The sequence below is a fragment of the Lynx rufus genome, unplaced genomic scaffold (genome assembly GCF_022079265.1).
Source record: "Lynx rufus isolate CCGP_SWC_20201006 ecotype Redwood Valley unplaced genomic scaffold, mLynRuf1.p SCAF_2, whole genome shotgun sequence".
NCBI classification, from domain to species: Eukaryota; Metazoa; Chordata; class Mammalia; order Carnivora; family Felidae; genus Lynx; species Lynx rufus.
Window position 1 is genome coordinate 208873814 of NW_025814834.1, and position 19162 is coordinate 208892975.

Consider the following 19162-nt stretch of genomic DNA (forward strand, 5'->3'; position numbering starts at 1 on the left):
CAACACCAGGGGGGTTGGTAGAGACCAGAGGGAGCGAGGGAGAAGGGGAGCATGTAGGGGAGAGGAGGAATTTTCCTCTGTGTGTGCAAACAGTATCCGTGTTCTCTTGTTTCCAAAAGCCAGTGACGTAACCTACCCTTCATCCATTCTTCCCCTCTGGCCTATTTTTAGCCGGCCCCGACAGCATCCTAAAAGGCTTCCAGACTCGCCTGCTCTGAGGCCATGTAGGGAGGCGGCCATAGGGTGAGGAAAGAGACAAGCTCATCGGTGTGTCTCAGGAGGGCGGGAGGGAGGGGACCTCTTCCAGGCTTCCTCTGGGGGGGGAGAGGAGCTGGGTGGGGAGCCCAGTTACGGCTCCCGTGGGTCCTGGGTCTACAGGGGGCCTGGCAGGGTTACAAGTACTCAGTCTGGAGCCTCCAGCCTGGGTTAGAGTCCTGGCTCCACCTGTCCTCACGCTGACCTTGGGCACCTGACTCTGTGCCTTGCTTTCTCCATCCGTAACATGGGGTAACACTACGGCTGTGCTGGAGGGTTGTTAAGAGGACCGAATTATGTCATGTAGAACCGTGCCTGGTAATTATTAACATCCCATTCTACCTCCAGTTAATGTTGGGGGGCACACTGGGAGCCCCTGGGTGCCCTCTGTTCTTTCCTGTCCAGCTTTAACTAATGTGTGCCCGAATGAGACAATACACAGAAAGCCCTGGAACAGCGCCTGGCGCATAATAAGCGCTGAATAAGTGAGAGCTATATTTATTGGTTTTGTTTTAATGTAACCAAGCAGACCTGGGTTTGAATTCCAGCCCCACCCGCCAGCTAGCTGAGCGTCTCCGGGTAAGACATTTAACCTCTCTGGGCCTCAGTTTCCATATCTGTGAGCTAGGGATGATCACTGTGTAGGAGACTTCGCTGCTGATGAAGGTCGCTACAGGACAAGAACCCAAGATCGCAATGATCAGTACAATAAAAGTTTCTTTCTGACGGGTGCAAAGAGCCCCTATCGGGTGCTGGCTGCAGCCGGGCTCCCGTGCTGTCCCGTGTGAGGCAACCATAGCAGGAACAGTGGCATTTGCACGGCATTTTACAGCGTGTGTGAAGTAGACAGTGTGGTCCCTCCGGCCTTCATCTCCCCGCGGCGCTGGTGCCAGCACGTGGCACATGTCACCACCGCCTGATATGGTTATGGGCCGTCCCCCCCACCCCTAGACTGGGAGCGTCCTGGAGGGCAGGCCGGGATGGGTTCACTGCTGCCCCTTCCTTGCCTGGCCCGGGGACAGGCCCAGGGTGGGTGCTGGCATTGTGTCTGAGGGCTGGACTGGCACGGGGAGCCCACCCTCTGACCACCTGTCCTTCTCGACTCTTGCAGGTGGGAGGAAGAGCTTGCCAAGCGCATGAACCTCCAGACCATGGTGGACACGCTGCAGGAGGTGAGCGCCCTCGGAGGTCCCAACCGGGAGAGGCTCGCGGGAGCCGTGTGGCCAAGGGGCACTGTCGCGGTGGCACAAAGCCCGAGGCCGTTCCTGGCTCAGCCCCTGCTCTGTGCTGCTTCCTGTTGCCTCAGTCTCTCCTCAGTGGAGCCACAAGGCCTCTCCTTGTCCCCTGCTTCAGACCTAGGAAGGGACTGGCACAGTGTTGCAGAAAAGCTCCGGGACAGGAGTTGGGAAGCCTGGGTCTAAGTCCCGGCGCTGACCCCTGCTTGCTGGGTGACGTTGGTCCAGTAACTCTTTCCCACCTTCTCCCCACCTGAGCTCAGGATTGGATGGTTTCTCTCTCTCTCTTTTTTTAAATGCTTATTTATTTATTTTGAGAGAGAGAGGCGGGGGGAGAGGGAGAGAGCGCACACACACGCACAAGTGGGGGAGGGGCAGAGAGAGATGGAGAGAGAGAATCCCAAGCAGGCTCCGTGCTGTCAGCGCAGAGCCTGACGCGGGACTCGATCTCACGAACCGTGAGATCGTGACCTGAGCCGAAATCAGGAGTCAGACGCTTAACCAACCGACTGAGCCATGCAGGCACCCCAGGACTGGATGGTCTCTTGAACTGCCCAGCCCCCAGCTTAAGGGAACTGACTTGGGGCGGGATGCCTCGGAGAGGGCAGGTGGCCGTGTCACCAGGTGAGAACATTCCCTTTCGGTTCTGGCTCTCTGTCTATGGCTCTGCTTCTCACCCACCTGCTGGGTACCCTGGGCAGCAAACTCCACCTTCTTGGCCTTTGAATAGCGACCCCAGGAGAAGGCAAGGAAAAGTTCTTTCCAACATTAAAAAGGAATTGCTTTCTGATATTTAAAGCACTGATCTTATAAGAGATAGAATAAAATAATGTCAATATGTAGAAGGAAAAGGATGAATGGCTGCCCCCCCCCTTTCTTTTATAACAGAAATCTTTGTATTTACAAACATAACATGTTCATGGTCACATATTTGGAAAATTCAGAGAAGTACAGGGAGAAAATAAAACCCACCTCCAGTTCTACCCCTGCATAGTTGACAAATTGCCATGTGGCCTTCTGGTCTTTTCTGTGCAAACACAGGTACTCTAGACTTATATGTTTGATTAGGTTAACACACATGACGTTGCCATTTTTGAGATGGGAGATGGTCAACCATTGGGAATCTCACATGGACCGACCTCATATTTTAACCTGTTGGGATCTCTTGTTATATTAACCTGCTCTTCTCTTCTTAACATCTGCCGGGGATTTTTTCCATACGATGACTATTTCTTTGAGAAGTGTTTTAAGCCGAGTGGTGCCCTGAAGTGAACTGGGCTCGAGGAAAGGTGGGCTGGGGTGAGGTCGTCGGCACCCTTTTCCTGGCATGCAGGTGCCAGGCCTGGTGGGACGTCAGGCGTCCAGGGCTGTAGACCCAGGTGCCCAGCCCTTCCTAGCCCTCAGGATGCCTGGCCCCCTAAGCCCGTCCCCATCTCTGTCCTCCACAGGCGGCACAGGAGGCTGAAGCCATCCAGGAGGAGATGAACGAGAAAATTGAGCGGCTCAAGGCCGAGCTGGTGGTGTTTAAGGGGCTCATGAGTGACGTAAGTGCCACTGGCCGCCACCCCAGGCATCATGACAACCCCCCCCCCCCACCCATCATGCAAAATGCTTCATTCACTCCGAGGCTCCAGAGCTCGGCTTCTAGTTAGAGTCCTGGCTGGCTGCGTTTGCCCCGTGAGGATGTCGGATGCATCGGAGACCAGCCCCCACCCCTCACTTCTGCTTCCCTTGGTCTGAGTAGAGATGCATTAATCTGCTGCTTAACCCATCCCGCCCTCCCCTGGGCTCCTCTGATGGTCTGTTTGCGTTTGCTCCGACTCGTCCCAGCTTGCCACGTTGAGGGCAGGTGGTGGCCGTGGGCCTCGCTGTCTGGGCACGGCGGAGGGCCCAGTGGCAGGTTGCAGAAGGCCCCGGGTCTGGCCCGTGCCAGCCTGAGAGGCTCCCCAGGCCAGCGGCCTGCAGCAGGGTTGCTTTGTAAAGCTGGGGAAGGCCAGTGTGTGCATCCTTTTGGCGACTGGAACCTTTCTGAGCGACCACGGGTGCAGGGAGCTGTTGGCAACAAAGGCCTCCTTCCCGCTGGGGACCCGGGTTTCCCGCCACCTTCAAGCAGCGGGCCGTACGTAGGGAGGGCCGCCAGAAAGGAGAAGGAGCCCCGATCGCGGGTGACTCAGCCTGGTGTGGCTTCTAGTCCTGAGGGGTGTGGAGCTGGGTGTGGCTGGAAGAAGCCTCTGGGGGCTGCAGGTGAAGGCCACCTGGCTTTCCCTCACTGGGGTCCTGGGGGACCCCCCCCCCGTCTTAGGTGATGCCCCGCTGTCAGCCGTGGGGAGGGGGGTCCTGGGGAGAGAGCGCCACTTGGCAGGCCCCTCTGTGGGGGACAGGTGGGGCACGCGGGGTGGGAAAGAAGGGAAGTCTTTCACCAGTGGGGTCTGTCTTTCCTTTTCCTTTGCTCTAACAAATAAACACTGTGTCTCTTGAGGGGATGCCTTCCAGCAGCCCTTAGGGAGGCCGCCAAACAGGGTCTCACATTGTTTACTCAGCGCCAAAGCCTTTAGCTCCTACGACCCCCCCTCCCCCTCCCCTAACCTGAGCAGCGCTGGCCCCACCCCCGACGCCCAGGAGAAGCTCCCTGGCCCCCTCGGACTCTGGACCCCGGGCCTCACGCCCCTCCGCCCCCTCAGGAGCCTGGGAGCGACTCCCCCGCCCCCCTGTGCTTGGTCCAGCCCTCGCTCACGTAACCCCCCTGCTGTCCTCCCTGCAGCCCATGACAGACCTGGACACAAAGATCCAAGAAAAGGCCATGAAGGTGGACATGGACATCTGCCGTCGAATCGATATCACGGCCAAGCTGTGCGATGTCGCACAGCAGCGGAACTCGGAAGACGTGTCCAAGATCTTCCAGGTGAATAGGGCCACCCTGCTCACCAGCTGCCACTCCCCACTCCCAGAGGGCCTGGCCTCCACCCTGCATGGCCCTATTCCCCCCGAGCCCTGCCCACTCCCCTTCCCCCCAGAGGTAGCGTTTACCCACCCCTCTGGCCTCCCCAGGACGAGGTAGAATCAGGCACTTGTAGGCCCCTCAGGCTGCGTCGTCAAGGAGGAGTGCTTCATCCTGCGGCTGAAGAGGCCACTTGGCCCGGAGGGGGGCGGGGTGACACGACGGGCTCAGGGAGGGAAAGGAAGTGCCAGGACTGGATCTCAGGTCTCCTCACCCCTCAGGGCTCGGCCCACGGGGCGCCATCGCCCAGGTCGAGGGCCCTGGCCAGGCTGTGGGAGCCCTGGGTTGGCCGACCTGAGCCCTGGCAGTTGAGTCTAAGATTTCCCAAGAGGGGCTTTTGGTCTCTATTTTCCGCTTCCACTGAAGAGCCTCTGTCAGTACCCTGGGGGCTTGTCCAGCTGCCCAGAGGGCATGCGTCATTCTCCAAAGGCTGCTTCTTGAATTTTGGGTTGTGGTTTGGCTTTTTGCTTGAGCCCAGGGCAATACGGTGTGTTGTCGCTTTAAGTGCGTGACTTCGGACGTAGCGGGAGAAATCCGGGCTCGTCCACCTCCGCGCCTTCTTGCTGCCGCCTCTGCTGGGGAGCAGGGGTGACCATGCCAGGCTTTGTTTGGTTTGCTCGTGTCTTGTCTGCTTGGAGTGGAGGAAGCTTGGTGAACCTGGGGCTGCCTGCCCGTTACCTTTGCGTGCGAGCAGGAGGGCTCTGAGCGTGGGGCCTCTGGGCCCCTGTGAGGGGTTTCTCCATCTCTGGCTGGCTCTGACACATCCCGGGTGACTCTGTGCCCCGGGCTGGCCCATCCCTCTCCCCCAGATCGTGGGCCTACTGCTCTGGTGAAGGGCTGAGCCGGGCCGGCCCACCCCCAGGGGAGGGAAGGGTCAGGCCGTCTGTCCTCCGTCCTGCATGTCTCCGCCTCACGCTCCCTGCTAGCTCCGCCTGCTTCTTAGAGGAGTTCAGCTCTGCACCCTTCCTGGCAGTGGCTACCCCAGCCACGCTCCATCCATCCCGTGGGATGCCGGCTCCCTTCCCAGCCCATCCCAGCCGAGCCTCCCACTTACCTCGGTCTCTTCCTTTCCGGGTCAGGTGGTCCCCAAAAAGAAAGAGCGTAAGGTGGCCTCCGACGATGACATCTCCGAGCAGGACGGGGAGGTGAACCGGTTCTCAGATGACGAGGTCGGCTCCATGAACATCACGGACGAGATGAAACGCATGTTTAACCAGCTGTGAGTATCTCCACTGCCCAGCCCTCCCCAGGGGGGGCTCCTCTCCAGTTTCCCCAGATTGCTGGGACAGGGGTGGCAAACCGGTGACCTGGGCTGAAAGCAGCCTGCAGATGTGTTTTGTGTGGCCAGCACGGTGTTCTGAAAGAATTTAGATTTATTTTCAATCTTTACAGTTTGGGGAGTTTCACATTTTCAGAAGAGGCCAAGTGGTTAGTGGTGGTCCTGTCAGATCAAGCCTTCCGCTCCCACCATTGTCCTTGCAGGGCAGCGGGAGGGGAGGGGAGGGTAGCCAAGCCGATCCACACACCAGGGCCCCCCAGGCTGGCCGGGGGAGGGCTCCCGACGTCCACTGAGCATCCTGTGTCTGTAAGGTGCTTCACAAATGTGACTTCGGGGACTCCAGACAGTCGACCAAGGAGGTTGGATTCCCGTTTCCCCTTTTGTACACGAGGAAACTGACACTCACGGGAGGGAAGCCACTTGGCCAAGACCACCCCACGGATAACGTGGCGGAGCTGAGATTCAGAGTCAGGCATGTCACCTGTGAGATGCCGCGGGCCAGTGGCAGAGTCCGGGGCTGGCTGTGGTCAGTGGTGGGCTGGAGCCAGCTCGTACCAGCTCATGAAAGCGATCGCACACATGTCTGCCCACTCCATGTCCAGTGATGGCACAGGGAAGTCGCTTCAAGTTTGCCCTGGTGGGAAACTGGCGAATACTTTCCATCAGGGCTGCTCTCCCCTCCCCTGTGGAAAGCTGGTTTCCTAGAACCCCACCGGCCGTAGTCGCCTAGGGCAGGGACACACTGTGTATGGCCTTGGCCTGCCCAGTGCCATACTCTCAATCCAAATCCATCTTTAACTGTGACTCATGTAGTGCCCTAAAGTGGGGAGGGGGAGGGGAGAGGAGGGAGCAGCTGTGGGCATTAGGTGACTCACCTACGGGCCTGGGGTCAAAGGGCTGGGCTGGGACAGGGTCTCTGGGGCCGTTTCCTCCTGCCCCACGGGCCTGCTCTTGGCTGCTCTTTCTCTGGAGGCCTTCGCAGTGGGGCCCCCGAGCCCTGAGAGCTCTGCTTTTCCCCAGGGCTCTGGGTTTCCAACAGCAGGGCTACGTTTGAGCTCTTGGCTCTCCTGAGCCATCGCAAAAACCCCACAGAACCCCTCCAGAGGGGGCACGTGTCTTTCGCAGTTGCCTGTGACATTGTACTCAGCTCAGAAGCCAGGGCACAGCCATCTCCTGATGGCTTCCTGCAAAGCTCCGGGGCTGGCTTAGCATTACAGAGTCCGAGGGTCGCTCAGCCCAGCCCTTCACGTACAGATGGGGAAACCGAGGATAAGAGAGGGGCCTGCCAGGAGCTGGAACAGAGCGGGGTCCCTGACTCTCGGTCCAGTGCTTTGTCCCCAACTGGCTGTCTTTGTGCTCAGAGAGATGTCTCCCTCTGCGCTCCTTGCAACATCATCCCTGCCCTGGTCCCTTTGTGGCCGAGCCAGGTGACTCTCAGGGAGACAGGAGTCAGAACCGAGCAGGGATGGGTTTGCCTGCCACTTCCTTGTACTTGTCATTCTCTTGACACAGAACTGAGGTGGGCTGCGTTTTGGGGGTTTGCTGTTTGAGGGTGACAGTCTCCTGGACTCTTGATATCATCTTCTGACGTCCCCTCCAAATGTCATACTCTCATCGAAGAGAACTCTTGGTCGGATCCGGTTGTTCTGAATGTTAGGCTGGGCATTGTCCGCCCCCCCAGGCCCAGGCTGGGTTCATTCGCATGGATTCAGGGGCTTTGTCCCCCGTTTTCAGAAAGTCACCAGGGGATAGTTAGGCCGCCTAGGAATGGGGTGAGCTGAAAGGGACAGTCCCAAGAGCTGGGTCTGGGGGCTCCACCGGAAGCAGTACTGTGTATACAAAGGAGGTTCCAATGCAAAAACGGGTGCCTGGTGTTGACAGGTCTGAACTAGGTTCAGTATCTAATTAGATTTATCAGTTGTACAGTTGCCTAGATTAAAAAAAAAAAAAAAATCCTCTGATCCCTCTCCACCCTTGCAGTCCTGGCCGAGGCCGTGCTGACCCCACCCTCGGCAGGGCCCCGGCCCCTCCCACTGACATGTCCGTGTCCCCTCGCTATGGACTGGGCAGAGACCCAAGCCAGAGGCTGCCCCCCGGCCGGTTCCACTGATGTCTTTGAATAATGCGCCCGTGTCAGGGCTGTTTTGTTTTGATCAAAATCTGTTGCTTGGGCTTCAGACCAAGGAGAAGGGGAGGAATTTGCTACTTTCCCTGCACCGGGGCCAGCTCCTTGGCTCCGCCTTCTCGATCGTCTGACCTTCCTCTCTTGCCCATCTTCCCATCCTTTCTGGCTCCCCGTTACTCAGCCAGGGTTTCCTTTAGATTCCAGACGCTAGAAAGGAAGTGAAGTCAGCAGTCGAGTATGTGTTGCGGTGCGGGTGGACCCCAGGGGCTCGTCTGGAGCTAGTCCAGGCCAGCACTGCCTTCCGACACAGCCCTGGTCCCGGCTCTGGTCCCCGGTCCCTGGTCCCTGGACCCACGGAGCCACCTACAGGATCCAGCAGGAACTGCATTTTGGTGGGGAATCTGGCTCCGGGGGGGCTCTAGGTAGTTTTTAACCGGAAGTTCTTCTTGGGCCCAGCCTGGTGGCCCCCAGCCTGATCCTTTGGGAAAATAGGGAGCAGTGTCCCGGAGAATCCAGGGAGGAGTTGAAGGAGAGCCCCGGGACTCACGGTTCTCTTCTGTGGCTGATGCGACGGATCAAATGATTTAACCCCCACAGACCTCAGCCTTCCCACCTGATTTTTGAGGTCCCCTCCAGCAGGGGGAGCCAGGGCATCTCCAGAAACCCCTCAGTCCCAGGCCAGCCTGTATGGTCTGTTACTACTTCTAGTCCCGGTGAATAGGGAGGCTCTGAAATTACTTGGGCTTTGAATGCAAACCCGATTTCCAGCGTGTGTTGGTCCAGAAGTCTACCTAATCCCTGCAGCCTTCAGTGTCCTCATGTGTAAAATGGGAGTAATAATTATGCTTGCTTCATAGGAACGTCGTGAGGATGGAATGAAATGCAGTTTAATAGAGGCGTAGAGGCCCATGGCGTGCCCGGCACATATGGGTGCTCGGTGTGTTTTCCTGGGGAGGAAAACGCTGTGGGAAACATCTGGTTTTTAGCCCCAGTTTCTGTTACAAGCAAGCAGTGTGACTTTGGACAAGTGTGGTTTTCTTTCTGAGCTGCAGTTTCCTCACCTGTAAATTGGGAACAATAGCAACCTTTTCCTAGTTGTGGAGAAGATGATATAAATCGCTAGAAAGGAAGTCAAGTCAGCAGTGGAGTATGTGTTGTGATATACTCTTGCAAAGTAGGGTCTCAAGAAATGAGCTGGTACCTGAGTGAAAATAGTCACAAGGGATGCGTACGTGGCTCAGTCGGTTAAGTGTCTGACTTCGGCTCAGGTCATGATCTCGCTGTTCGTGGGTTCGAGCCGTGTGTCGGGCTCTGTGCTGACTGACAGCTCAGAGCCTGGAGCCTGTTTCAGATTCTGTGTCTCCCTCTTTCTCTGCCCTTTGCCTGCTCCCTCTCCCTCTCTCTCTCTCTCTCTCTCTTTCAAAAATAAACATTAAAGGGGCGCCTGGGTGGCTCAGTCAGTTAAGCATCTGACTTCGGCTCAGGTCATGATCTCACAGTTTGTGAGTTCGAGCCCCGCGTCGGGCTCTGTGCTGACGGCTGGGAGCCTGGAGCCTGCTTCGGATTCTGTGTCTCCCTCTCTTTCTGCCCCTTCCCCACTTGTGCTCTGTCTCTCTCTGTCTCTCAAAAATAATAAATGTAAAAAAATAAAAATAAAAAAATAAACATTAAAATTAAAAAAAAATATATGTATATACATTTTAAGTTGTGTAAGTAATATGTAAGTACTTTCTGCATTTTAAAAGAGTTGAACCCCCATGGTAAGGTGCGTGTCCCCTTTGGCCAGTGCCCCTCTCTGTTTGGGGGGGGCCACCTTGCAGGAGCATACCCATTGGGGCAGCACCCCTGTCTCTCCCAGACCCCGGCCTCTGGAGCTGGCCTCTGCTCAGCCCTGCCCTCTGGTGTCCTCCCACAGGCGCGAGACCTTTGACTTTGACGACGACTGTGACAGCCTGACGTGGGAAGAGAACGAGGACACGCTGCTGCTCTGGGAGGACTTCACCAACTGCAACCCGACCATCGACCTGCAGGGCGAGGTGAGCCCGGGGCCTGGCCTCCCACAGGCCTCCCAGCCATCCCCTGCCCCTGCTGTGCCCCGGCAGCCCATGCCACGGTCTCACTCGGCCCCCTTTGCTCTGTGCCCCCAGCAAGAGGAGAATTTGGGCAACTTGATCCATGAGACAGAATCATTCTTCAAGACAAGAGACAAGGAGTACCAGGAAACGATCGGCCAGATCGAGGTGAGATCTCGGGCTCTGGGACCCCCTAGAGACGCCCCCATGAAGCGAGGTGTCCGTCACAGTGGAGACCCCGTGACGAGTGTGCCTGTGGACCAGGGGTTGGGAGTTGGAGGCCTGCGGTTTCCTGTCTGCCCCTGGGTGGGTCCTACCCCACCTTAAGGCCTCTGTTTTCCAATGTGTAAAATACGTAAAATGGGGGTGGTCATCCCTGCCTGTCCCGGAGAACCTTTTTTTCCCGAAGTTATTCAACTGAGATCGTGATCCCAAATAAGCAGGGATGACGCCTGAGTGACATTGAGTGATGCCAGGCACCGAGTAAGCCCTTACGAGGACAGCCTCCCTGGTACCCACATACCCTCTCTGTGCCGAGAGGTAGTGAGGTGCCTCCACCCCGTGTCGTGGGTACCGTGCACCCCGTTTTGGGGGGAGGAGATCCTCCCCCCGTGCAGTGGCTCCTGTGCACCCCGTTTTACAGAGGAGGAAGTGAGGTGGAAAAAAGCCCGTGTGGCTTGCCCGGGGCATCCAGCCAAGAAGCAGCCTTCAGGCCTCCTGTCTCCGCTCTAGAGCCTGCACACCTGGCCACGTCTTTCGCTGAGGGTGAATGCTGGCGAAAGAGCAGGCCGGCTCCTTCCCTGGGGGATACAGCATTTGGTAGAGGAGAAGGGTCAGAAACGTAACAGGGACCTGAGAACTTTCCTAATCAAGTCCGGGGAAAGGAGCGCAGGGATGCTGGGCTGGGCAGAGTCAGTGGAACCAGGAAGGCTGCCCTCCCCCCCATGGTTGCTAAGCAACCGTTCCCCTTTCACTGGAAGCCGTTCTGGAGGCCACGGACCAACACACAGAGAATGGAGGGAGGCCCAGAGGGTGTGGGGGCCGGGGTGGGTGACTTGGCCTCACCTTTATCCCCGCATCGGGTCCCGGCAGCTGGAGCTGGCCACAGCCAAGAGTGACATGAACCGGCACTTGCACGAGTACATGGAGATGTGCAGCATGAAACGTGGCCTGGACGTGCAGATGGAGACCTGCCGCCGGCTCATCAAAGGCTCCGCTGACAGGTACCCAGCCCGGTCCTCCCTGGGGATTCAGTGACTGCGTCCTTTGGGGGGGGGGCATTTGTGGGGCTGCAGTTTACAGCCTGGCCCATTTCGTCTGCTCAGCCCTTCTGTCCATCCTCCTGTCTGTCCATCCATCCATCCATCCCTCCATCCATCCGTCCATCCCTCCCTCCCTCCATTCATCCTTCCCTCCATCCATCCTTCCATCCGTCCATCCATCCATCTTTCCATCTGTCCCTCCCTCCATCCATCCCTCCATCCATCTCTCCATCTGTCCATCCATCCATCCCTCCCTCCTTCCATCCATCCATTCATCTGTCCATCCATCCATCCATCCCTCCATCCATCCATCCCTCCCTCCCTCCCTCCATTCATCCCTCCCTCCATCCATCCTTCCATCCATCCATCCATCCATCCATCCATCCTTCCATCCGTACATCCATCCATCCATCCATCCATCCCTCCCTCCATCCATCTCTCCATCCGTCCATCCATCCATCTTTCCATCCGTCCCTCCCTCCCCCATCCATCCATCTCTCCCTCCATCCATCCATCCCTCCCTCCATCCATCCGTCCATCCCTCCCTCGATCCATCCTTCCATCCCTCCCTCCCTCCCTCCCTCCTTCTATCTATCCATCCCTCCCTCCCTCCCTCCATCCATCCCTCCATCCGTCCATACCTCCATCCCTCCCTCCCTCCATCCATCCATTCATCTGTCCATCCATCCATCCATCCATCCATCCCCCCATCCATCTCTCCATCTGTCCATATCTCCATCCATCCATTCATCTGTCCCTCCCTCCCTCCCTCCCTCCGTCCCTCCATCCATCCCTCCCTTCCTTCCTCCATCCATCCATCCATCCATCCATCCATCCATCCATGTATCCAATGAGTATTAGCCGCTTGCTGTGTGCTGGATGACTTATGTAGTCTGATCTCACGTAACTCCTGTGACAGCCCTGTCCCCACTGATACCACAGCTACTTGTCACGTCAAAGGTCTGCTCTGTGCCAGGCTGCGGAGACAGTGATGAACAGAACAGCCACAGCCCCTGCCTCTAGGGGCTCATGCCCCACTTTCTGCCGAATTGCCAGTGGGTGGAGGAGGTAGGGAGGGCACTCCTCCACCACTGCCGTTGGGGCTCATACTTGTCCTTTTCCATCTTCCATCCAAGAGCCACCTGGGTCTGGCCCCAGGAGACTGATGTGCATCAGGCCCCTTGTATCTGCCAGGGAACACCAAAACAAAGAGCTCCTGCCTTCGAGGAACACGCAGCCTTTTTGGGGAGACATATGCTAATAATAAAATGAGATAATACATGTAAAATGCTTGGCACGAAGCACACATATGTTAATTGTAATTGTTTCTCTTATTATGACTGTATTCCTGCGGGCCATGGTTCAGGCTGTAAGAGGGAGAGACAGCTCAGTGGGAAGCTGCGTGGGGGGCCCTGGGCTTAGCATGCCACACCTTTGGCTCACTGTTTCCCCCCAGAGCCCCCTGTCATTATCTCCGTTGTTCAGATGGAGGAGCATAGGCTTAGGCTGGTTAAATAGCTTGCCCGAGGCCCCCCAGCTCTTCAGCGATAGGGCCAGAATTCGAACCCAGTACCATTGGCCACTTTCCTGTATGGCCTCCCTCTGAGTTAATTGGGGTTTACTGAGCACCTACCACGTGCCCAGCCCTGCATTGGGTGGTTGGAGAATAGGAACCAAGCTCGATCCATAGTTCCTGCTGCCAGGGAGCTCTCAGCACCCAGCAGTTAGAGGCATTGGGGGCGGGGGGTGGTTCCCAAGAGGTCTTGAGGGCCACAGTCAACTCGTGAGCTTAGAAGATTCTAAAGAAAGCAGAGCAAGGCCAGGGGTCTCAGGGCAGGACACCCCTCTGGGGTTAGATTACACACAAGTGCCGGCTCAGTCTTTTCTGCTCCTTGGATCCCTTCAGGGGTCCGCAGATTGCCCTCTGAATGACCCCATTCTCTTGTGCCTTCCAGGAATTCACCGTCCCCCAGCTCCGTGGCCAGCAGCGACTCAGGAAGTACAGACGAGATCCAGGATGAGTTTGAGCGGGAGGCGGATGTGGAGCCCATGGTCAGCTGATGACTGAGGCCCCCCTGTGCCTGGTGGTCTCGGTGACGGGGCCTCTGCCCCCGCTCCCCGTGGGGCCGGGAAGGCTCCTCAGAGCGGGGCTCCAGTCCTCACCACACCGACTCCCTCTGCCCTCCCGTCTCCGGAGGCCCCGAGGGACCGCTGCTTCCTTCCTTCCAGCCCACCACCAACCAGTGCCCCTTCTCCATCCACCCACCCAAGGAATGGTGCTGTCGATTTCTATTGTTCTCCACATCACAAATGCAGACTTCTGTCCGGACGATGCAGAGTTAACTGTGCCTTTTCCCCTAAGCTGAGCCACTTTGAGCTCCAAAGAATTATCCCTAGCAGGTGTTTTTATACAAAACTCTAAGGTGAGGGCGGGGCCCCTGGCATGGTATAATATGGATTTCTACCCTCCCACCTGCTCCTCTGATTGGCCGTGAGCTATGCCCTTCCCTCCTCTGCCTGGCCAGTGCAGACCTGAGTTGGCCTTGGGGTGGTCCACCTCCCCCCCCCCCCCCAGGAAGGAGCTGTTTGCCTTTGCAACCTTTCTAGGCCTGGGTGGGGGCCTCTCAAGTGCTTTAACTTGAAAAGATGGAAGGAGGGAGGGGAGACAAAATTTTCTTTTTTTTTTTTTTTTTTTGGATCGAGTGGCAAAGTGGAGGGACAAGGCACTGTGGGGGGGGGGGGGAGTGGAGTCTCACTGTGTTTAAACTACTATGCAAAAAACAAACAAACAAACAAACAAAGCAGCTTGCCTTATATCATTGTGGAAGGTAGGCTCCCGCCCTGACTCCTGGTGTTCCCCCGGAGCTCGGAGGGAGGCTGAAGCTCGGGCGAGCTCTCTCGCAACCTCCTCGGGTGAGCACTGACTTGGGACGGGGGTTCTGTCACGGTTGGTAGTGAGGCCTGGGTCCTGCAAGGCCCTTGGCCCACCTGACTGCTTGCTCTCTTGGGACCTCTGTGGGGTGGGAGGGGTCTTCTATTGCCCTGGTCATTGGCAAGTAAACACATTTTGTTTTCTTGATGTTTTTCTCTCCCTTCCCAGCCAATGATAAGGGGCTATAGGTCTGTAATTTCTCTGTGAGAAAGTCTGAGGGGGGCTAGGTCTGGTATCTGCCCCCTCCATAGTGGAGCTGGGTTCCTACCTCCTGCCGCCACCTTGGTTCTCCACTGCCCCCAGTTGTCCACTTCTTGGCCACTGGCTGACACTGGAAAGGGAAAGGGAGGGAGGCATCGAGGGCTGCTGGCAGATCAGAGGTGGTGGCAGGAGCGGAGCTCATCTCTGGATGACAGCCATCCTTGTTCTGCTCATGGACACCCGCAAGCCTGTTTCTGTTCTTCACCTGACTGACCGTCTGGCGGGGAGTGAATCTGAGCCAGTGTCTCCCCAAGACTTGAGTGGGCCTGTGTCAAAAGGCACCACGTTGAGGCCACCCTGCCAAATCTCAGCTTGGAACCAGGCGAGCAGGTTTCGCTTTTTAAGAAAAATTTCTTTTTGCACCCACTCCTGTGGGTGGGATCGCCGATTTTTTTTTTTTTTAATTGGCCCAGGAGCTCCCCCTGGAGGTCAAAGAAGCAAAATGTGCCCAAGGACCAGAACTTCTCGCCTACTGCTCCTGTGTGGAGGCAGAGGAGGGGCTCTGGCTTTAAAACGGATTGCAGCCCCCTTTCTTCCTCAGGGTACCAGCGACCTGTTAGGGCCTTCTCTCTCTTCCGTTTCCCCCACCTGTTTTGCAGTCTTAAAACCATTGTACATAATATTCATATAATATATATATATATATATGGAGAGAGAGAGTGTATGTTAGTGACTGTATGTAATTTTTATTTATCAGAACTTGGTGGCCTTCATCGTGAGTTCTTTCCGTTGTTGTTGTCGCTGAGGGAGCCTGCTAGTGGTTCCCCGTGGCAGTCTGGCTGAGAGGCTTCCATCCCCGGCCGAACGGTCCCTGGGTAGGTACGTGGAGGGATTGATGGCTTCAGAGGAGAGACAGCCCCTTTCCCTCCTCCTCACTGACCCTTGTTCTAAAGGTTACAGGGTTCAAACATACCTGATTATTATGGTCCTTAGTGTTATTGTTGTTTTAGTTTTAGTTTCATTTTAACCAAAGGTTATCAGAGCCAGTTGGCCTTGGACCTCAGCTGCTGAAAAGATTTTCCGTTTCCGGGAGGACCCCTCAGGCCTCCTCTGTCCGGGGCTGGGGGGAGGCCTGGAAGGACGTGGTTTGGGAGGCAGAGTGGAAGCCAGCCCCGGGTTGTTCCTCAAGGTGGTGGGAGGGGGACACACCTAGCTTTAGTGTTAAGACGTAAGGCAACAGTGTAAGTATTTGGGGGTAACTAAGGTGACCGGGGCAATCGGTGTCCGGTGGTGTTATTTATGCTTCCCGTTTTGTGTACATAGGACGTTCGTCTCTGGGACTAGCGTGCTCTAAGTTTGTCCAGGGAGTATGGGAATGGCAGGAGCCAGAGATAGATGCTGGCCAGAAAGTTCCTTCTTGCTGATTTTCCATAGCTGCTCTCCTCTGGGGAGCAAGGATTTGGGGCAGGACGATGGGGGTGGGGGACAGCAAGGGGGTGGCCGACCCGCCTCCTTGGCAGGGGGCCTGGGTCTTGGTCTGGCTACCTTTCTCCCCACCAAGTTCTGTTTTTTTTTGTTTTTTTTTGAGTTCGTTGCCAGTGGGCCCTGCTTGTCCCCTCGCCACGAGCCCACAGCTTGCCAAGAAAGACCCCAACGCTCGCTGGGGCAGCACTAGGTCCGGTCGGGACGAACTGGTCCGTCCTTTGTAAAGCTGTAAATAGTCAAATTTCTATTTCTAAGCCCAGTGTCATATTGACATTGGTATTTTAGGGTTGTTCTCAGATGGGCTCTCCTGTGCTGCCCTCTCTCACTCTCCTATTTTTGGGGGTTTTATAAAAAGAGAGGATCGGGGAGGAGCAGGGAGAGTAGCTTTCCTTTGGGCTCCCTGGTTGTGGAATCCACACACGTGCACGCACTCACGCACATGCACACACACACACACACACACACACACACACACACGCTCCTCTGAGACTCCAAACAGGGGCTAAAAAAAAAAAAAGATCATTGGCAAGTAAACACATTTTGTTTTCTTGTAGCAATATATCTTGAGGTCTCTGAAGGCCCAGTCTGTCACAGACTTGGCTCTGACCTACAGAGAAGCAAACCACTTTGGCTTGGAATGGGGGAGAGGGTGCGGGGTAGGGGGTAATAGAAGGTGTCACTTAAGCTAAATGTAACCTATTTATAAAGCAAGAGATTCTCATCTATTTTTATGAAAGGAAAGGGTTTTTAAATCTAGGGTAGGCAGTGATGGCAGCCCAGCGTTCTTCTGTGAACAAGATGCATGTTGCTGCTGCTGAATATAACCAGTGCCCCTCGCCCCATCTCCCCGGCCTCACCGCCTACTCACCTGCACCCATGAGCGGCTTCAGCAGAGCCTACGTCCCGCTTCACCCCATTTCCCTGTTCCTTAACCCCTCCCCCAGCTCCTCGGTCCTTGGAAGTCTTTGGGGGGGGCACTTGTGGGAGTGGGTGGGCAGTGGGGAATTCAGAATTGAGGTGGGTGGGGGGAGGCGAAAGGGGGCACCAGGTAGGGGCCCAGCTCTGCCTCGGAGGGTGGGCTCTGAGTAGTTACTCACACTCCGATCTGCCAGGACCCATTTCCAAGTCAGCTGTGTCAGGCTGTGGGCGGCCATGGGACTGTTGGTTCAGGGAGCATTCGGCTTCCTTGGGGCCTGGGCCCTAGTGGGTCCCAGGTCGTCAGGCAGCTGGAGCAGGGACGGAAATGCCAGGGGATGCCTCCCTCCCAGCCCCAGCTGTGCGGACTCCGGGCCGAGGCCTGGGCTGTGGTCCTTGATGTGCTCCTCCGGGGCGTGGGAGAGGACTAGGGTGCCACGTGCTGGGTCCTGCTCAGACCTGGGTTCACCACCCGGAGACACCGAGCTCTGGTTCTAGAAGGGCACGCTCCTAGAGTGTGGAGTCTGGGGGCAGCCGGGTGGGTAGGGGGGGGAGGGCAGATTCTCTCTGAAAGGGAATTTTCCACGAGTGGAGGATTTCTAGGCTCAAGGTGGGCTTGTGTGTTGGTCTTGGGCAAATCCCCCACCGTTCCTGCCGCCAGGCCCTCAAAGAAATGAGGCGAAGGCACCGTCCCCACCCCTAGCAAGACCCCTTCGGTGGACATTTTAGCATCTACCTGATTTTTAGCCCCATCCAGGGAGACTTTGTATCCCACAGCCCCATCCCACCCCACTGTTGCTGTCTGTCTGCCAGTTGGGTCTCGTGTCAAGGGGAAGGGGGCGGGGGGAGGTTTATACTCATTGAAAGACTACTGATCCTACCAGAAACCAACCTGTTTACTGTACTGTTGTAAATATCATGCCCTTTATATCCTGTATATTGGCTTCTTTTAAATAAAGTGAAATGTCTTAGAATTGATGGCGTTTTTTTTTGGGGGGGGGGATAAAGTAGTGATGGGGGAGGGGCAAGAGGACTGAGGGCCACGTAAACACCAAACCAAGTAACTGGCCAATTTGTGATAAAATAGGGAAATTTCACATCACCTGCTATAGTTTCATCTCCCAGTAAACTCTTTGGAAGTCGATAAAGCAGGAAGGGGAAGAGCGAGCCACAGGTATCACAGGCTGAGTAACCGGCATAGACTGGCTTGCAGTTGAGGTCCTTCCTGTTAATCATGAAGCCCGCCGTTTCTTGAACCAACCTTTTACTGAGCCCATGAGAGGCCACCTTCTGGGACTCTGAATTTGACACTGTCCAGTGTTCTAGTGTCTTCTTGTTAGTGGCCAAATCTGGGGAGACATTGCCTCGTGTGAGCTGCCCCCTCCCTCCCGCCCCCTCCCCCCCCCCCCACACTAGAGTTTTCTGTATGGATTAAGACAGACAGGAATGCCTGGGTGGCTCAGTCAGTTAAGCGTCTGACTCGAGCCCTGCTCAGGTCACGACCTTGTGGTTTGTGACTTCAATTCCTGCCTTGAGCTCTGTGCTGACAGCGCAGAACCTGCTTAGGATTCTCTCTCTGCCCTCCCCCACTCGTGGTCTTTCTCTCAAAATAAATCAATAAACTTAAACTTTTTTAAATAGAGCCACCAATTCCAATCTGTTTCTACCATCTTTAAGACTTGTGCTTAATGTAGCTTCCTTTTCTCGCTTCCTGCTCTTTAAATTCCCCCGAAGTGTCTTAAAGGGTGTGACCTGGAGAAAGAGGAGTAGCATGAAATAATGGGAACATTCTAGGGTGGGTATTATTGCCCCTCTAATATAGACCTGGAAACTGAGACCCAGGGAAGTGATGTATTTTGCTAACGTCCTAAGTTGGAACCACAATCACGCCTCGGGACTGGCTCCTAAGCAGGTTCTCGGTTAACGCTGGAGGAAATATAAACAGGTAAACTGGAAGAGTGTTTAGGAATAGAACGAATCCCTAGGACCCCGCCACCGGAAAGGTTTCAGAATCCTAATAGTAAATAAAGCGTTCAAGCAAACAACTTCAAGAGGAAACCAAAAGTTTGACTGGGGTGGGGGTGAGCTGGCAGGGGTGGAATGGAGGTCAGGGACAACTGGTTCCGAGGTCAGAAGCTTTGAGGGAAAAGCTAAGCATGGACTGGCTGGGTTTTCTCTCTTATTGATCGTAATCTGCCAGCAAGCAGGCGGATTTATCTCAGCGTCAGGCTCAGGCAAGCTTTAGGGCCGGCACGACGCTGGGAGGCGGGGGCGGCTGGGCACCCACCAGGAGGAGGCTGGAGGCAGGGTTTGCAGGCTCATCCCAGGGGCTGCAGTCTCCGCGTGGAGGCAAGGGGCTGGCCGCGGTGTGGACCCGCGGGGTCAAAGAACCTGATGCCATCT

General features: G+C 56.0%; 1 protein-coding gene across 1 annotated transcript in view; it reads left to right on the forward strand.

Annotated features, from left to right (window-relative positions):
• The window catches only part of IFFO2 (intermediate filament family orphan 2), a 48009-nt gene extending 32986 nt beyond the window's left edge, over positions 1-15023 (forward strand). Inside the window, exons 2-9 of the mRNA XM_047084783.1 lie at positions 1367-1427; positions 2939-3034; positions 4252-4392; positions 5568-5707; positions 9808-9928; positions 10040-10132; positions 11057-11187; positions 13182-15023. Of these exons, the coding sequence (XP_046940739.1) occupies positions 1367-1427; positions 2939-3034; positions 4252-4392; positions 5568-5707; positions 9808-9928; positions 10040-10132; positions 11057-11187; positions 13182-13287 (889 nt within the window). The 3' untranslated portion in view covers positions 13288-15023. The remainder of the gene's footprint in view (positions 1-1366; positions 1428-2938; positions 3035-4251; positions 4393-5567; positions 5708-9807; positions 9929-10039; positions 10133-11056; positions 11188-13181) is intronic.
• Positions 15024-19162: the final 4139 nt, after the last annotated feature.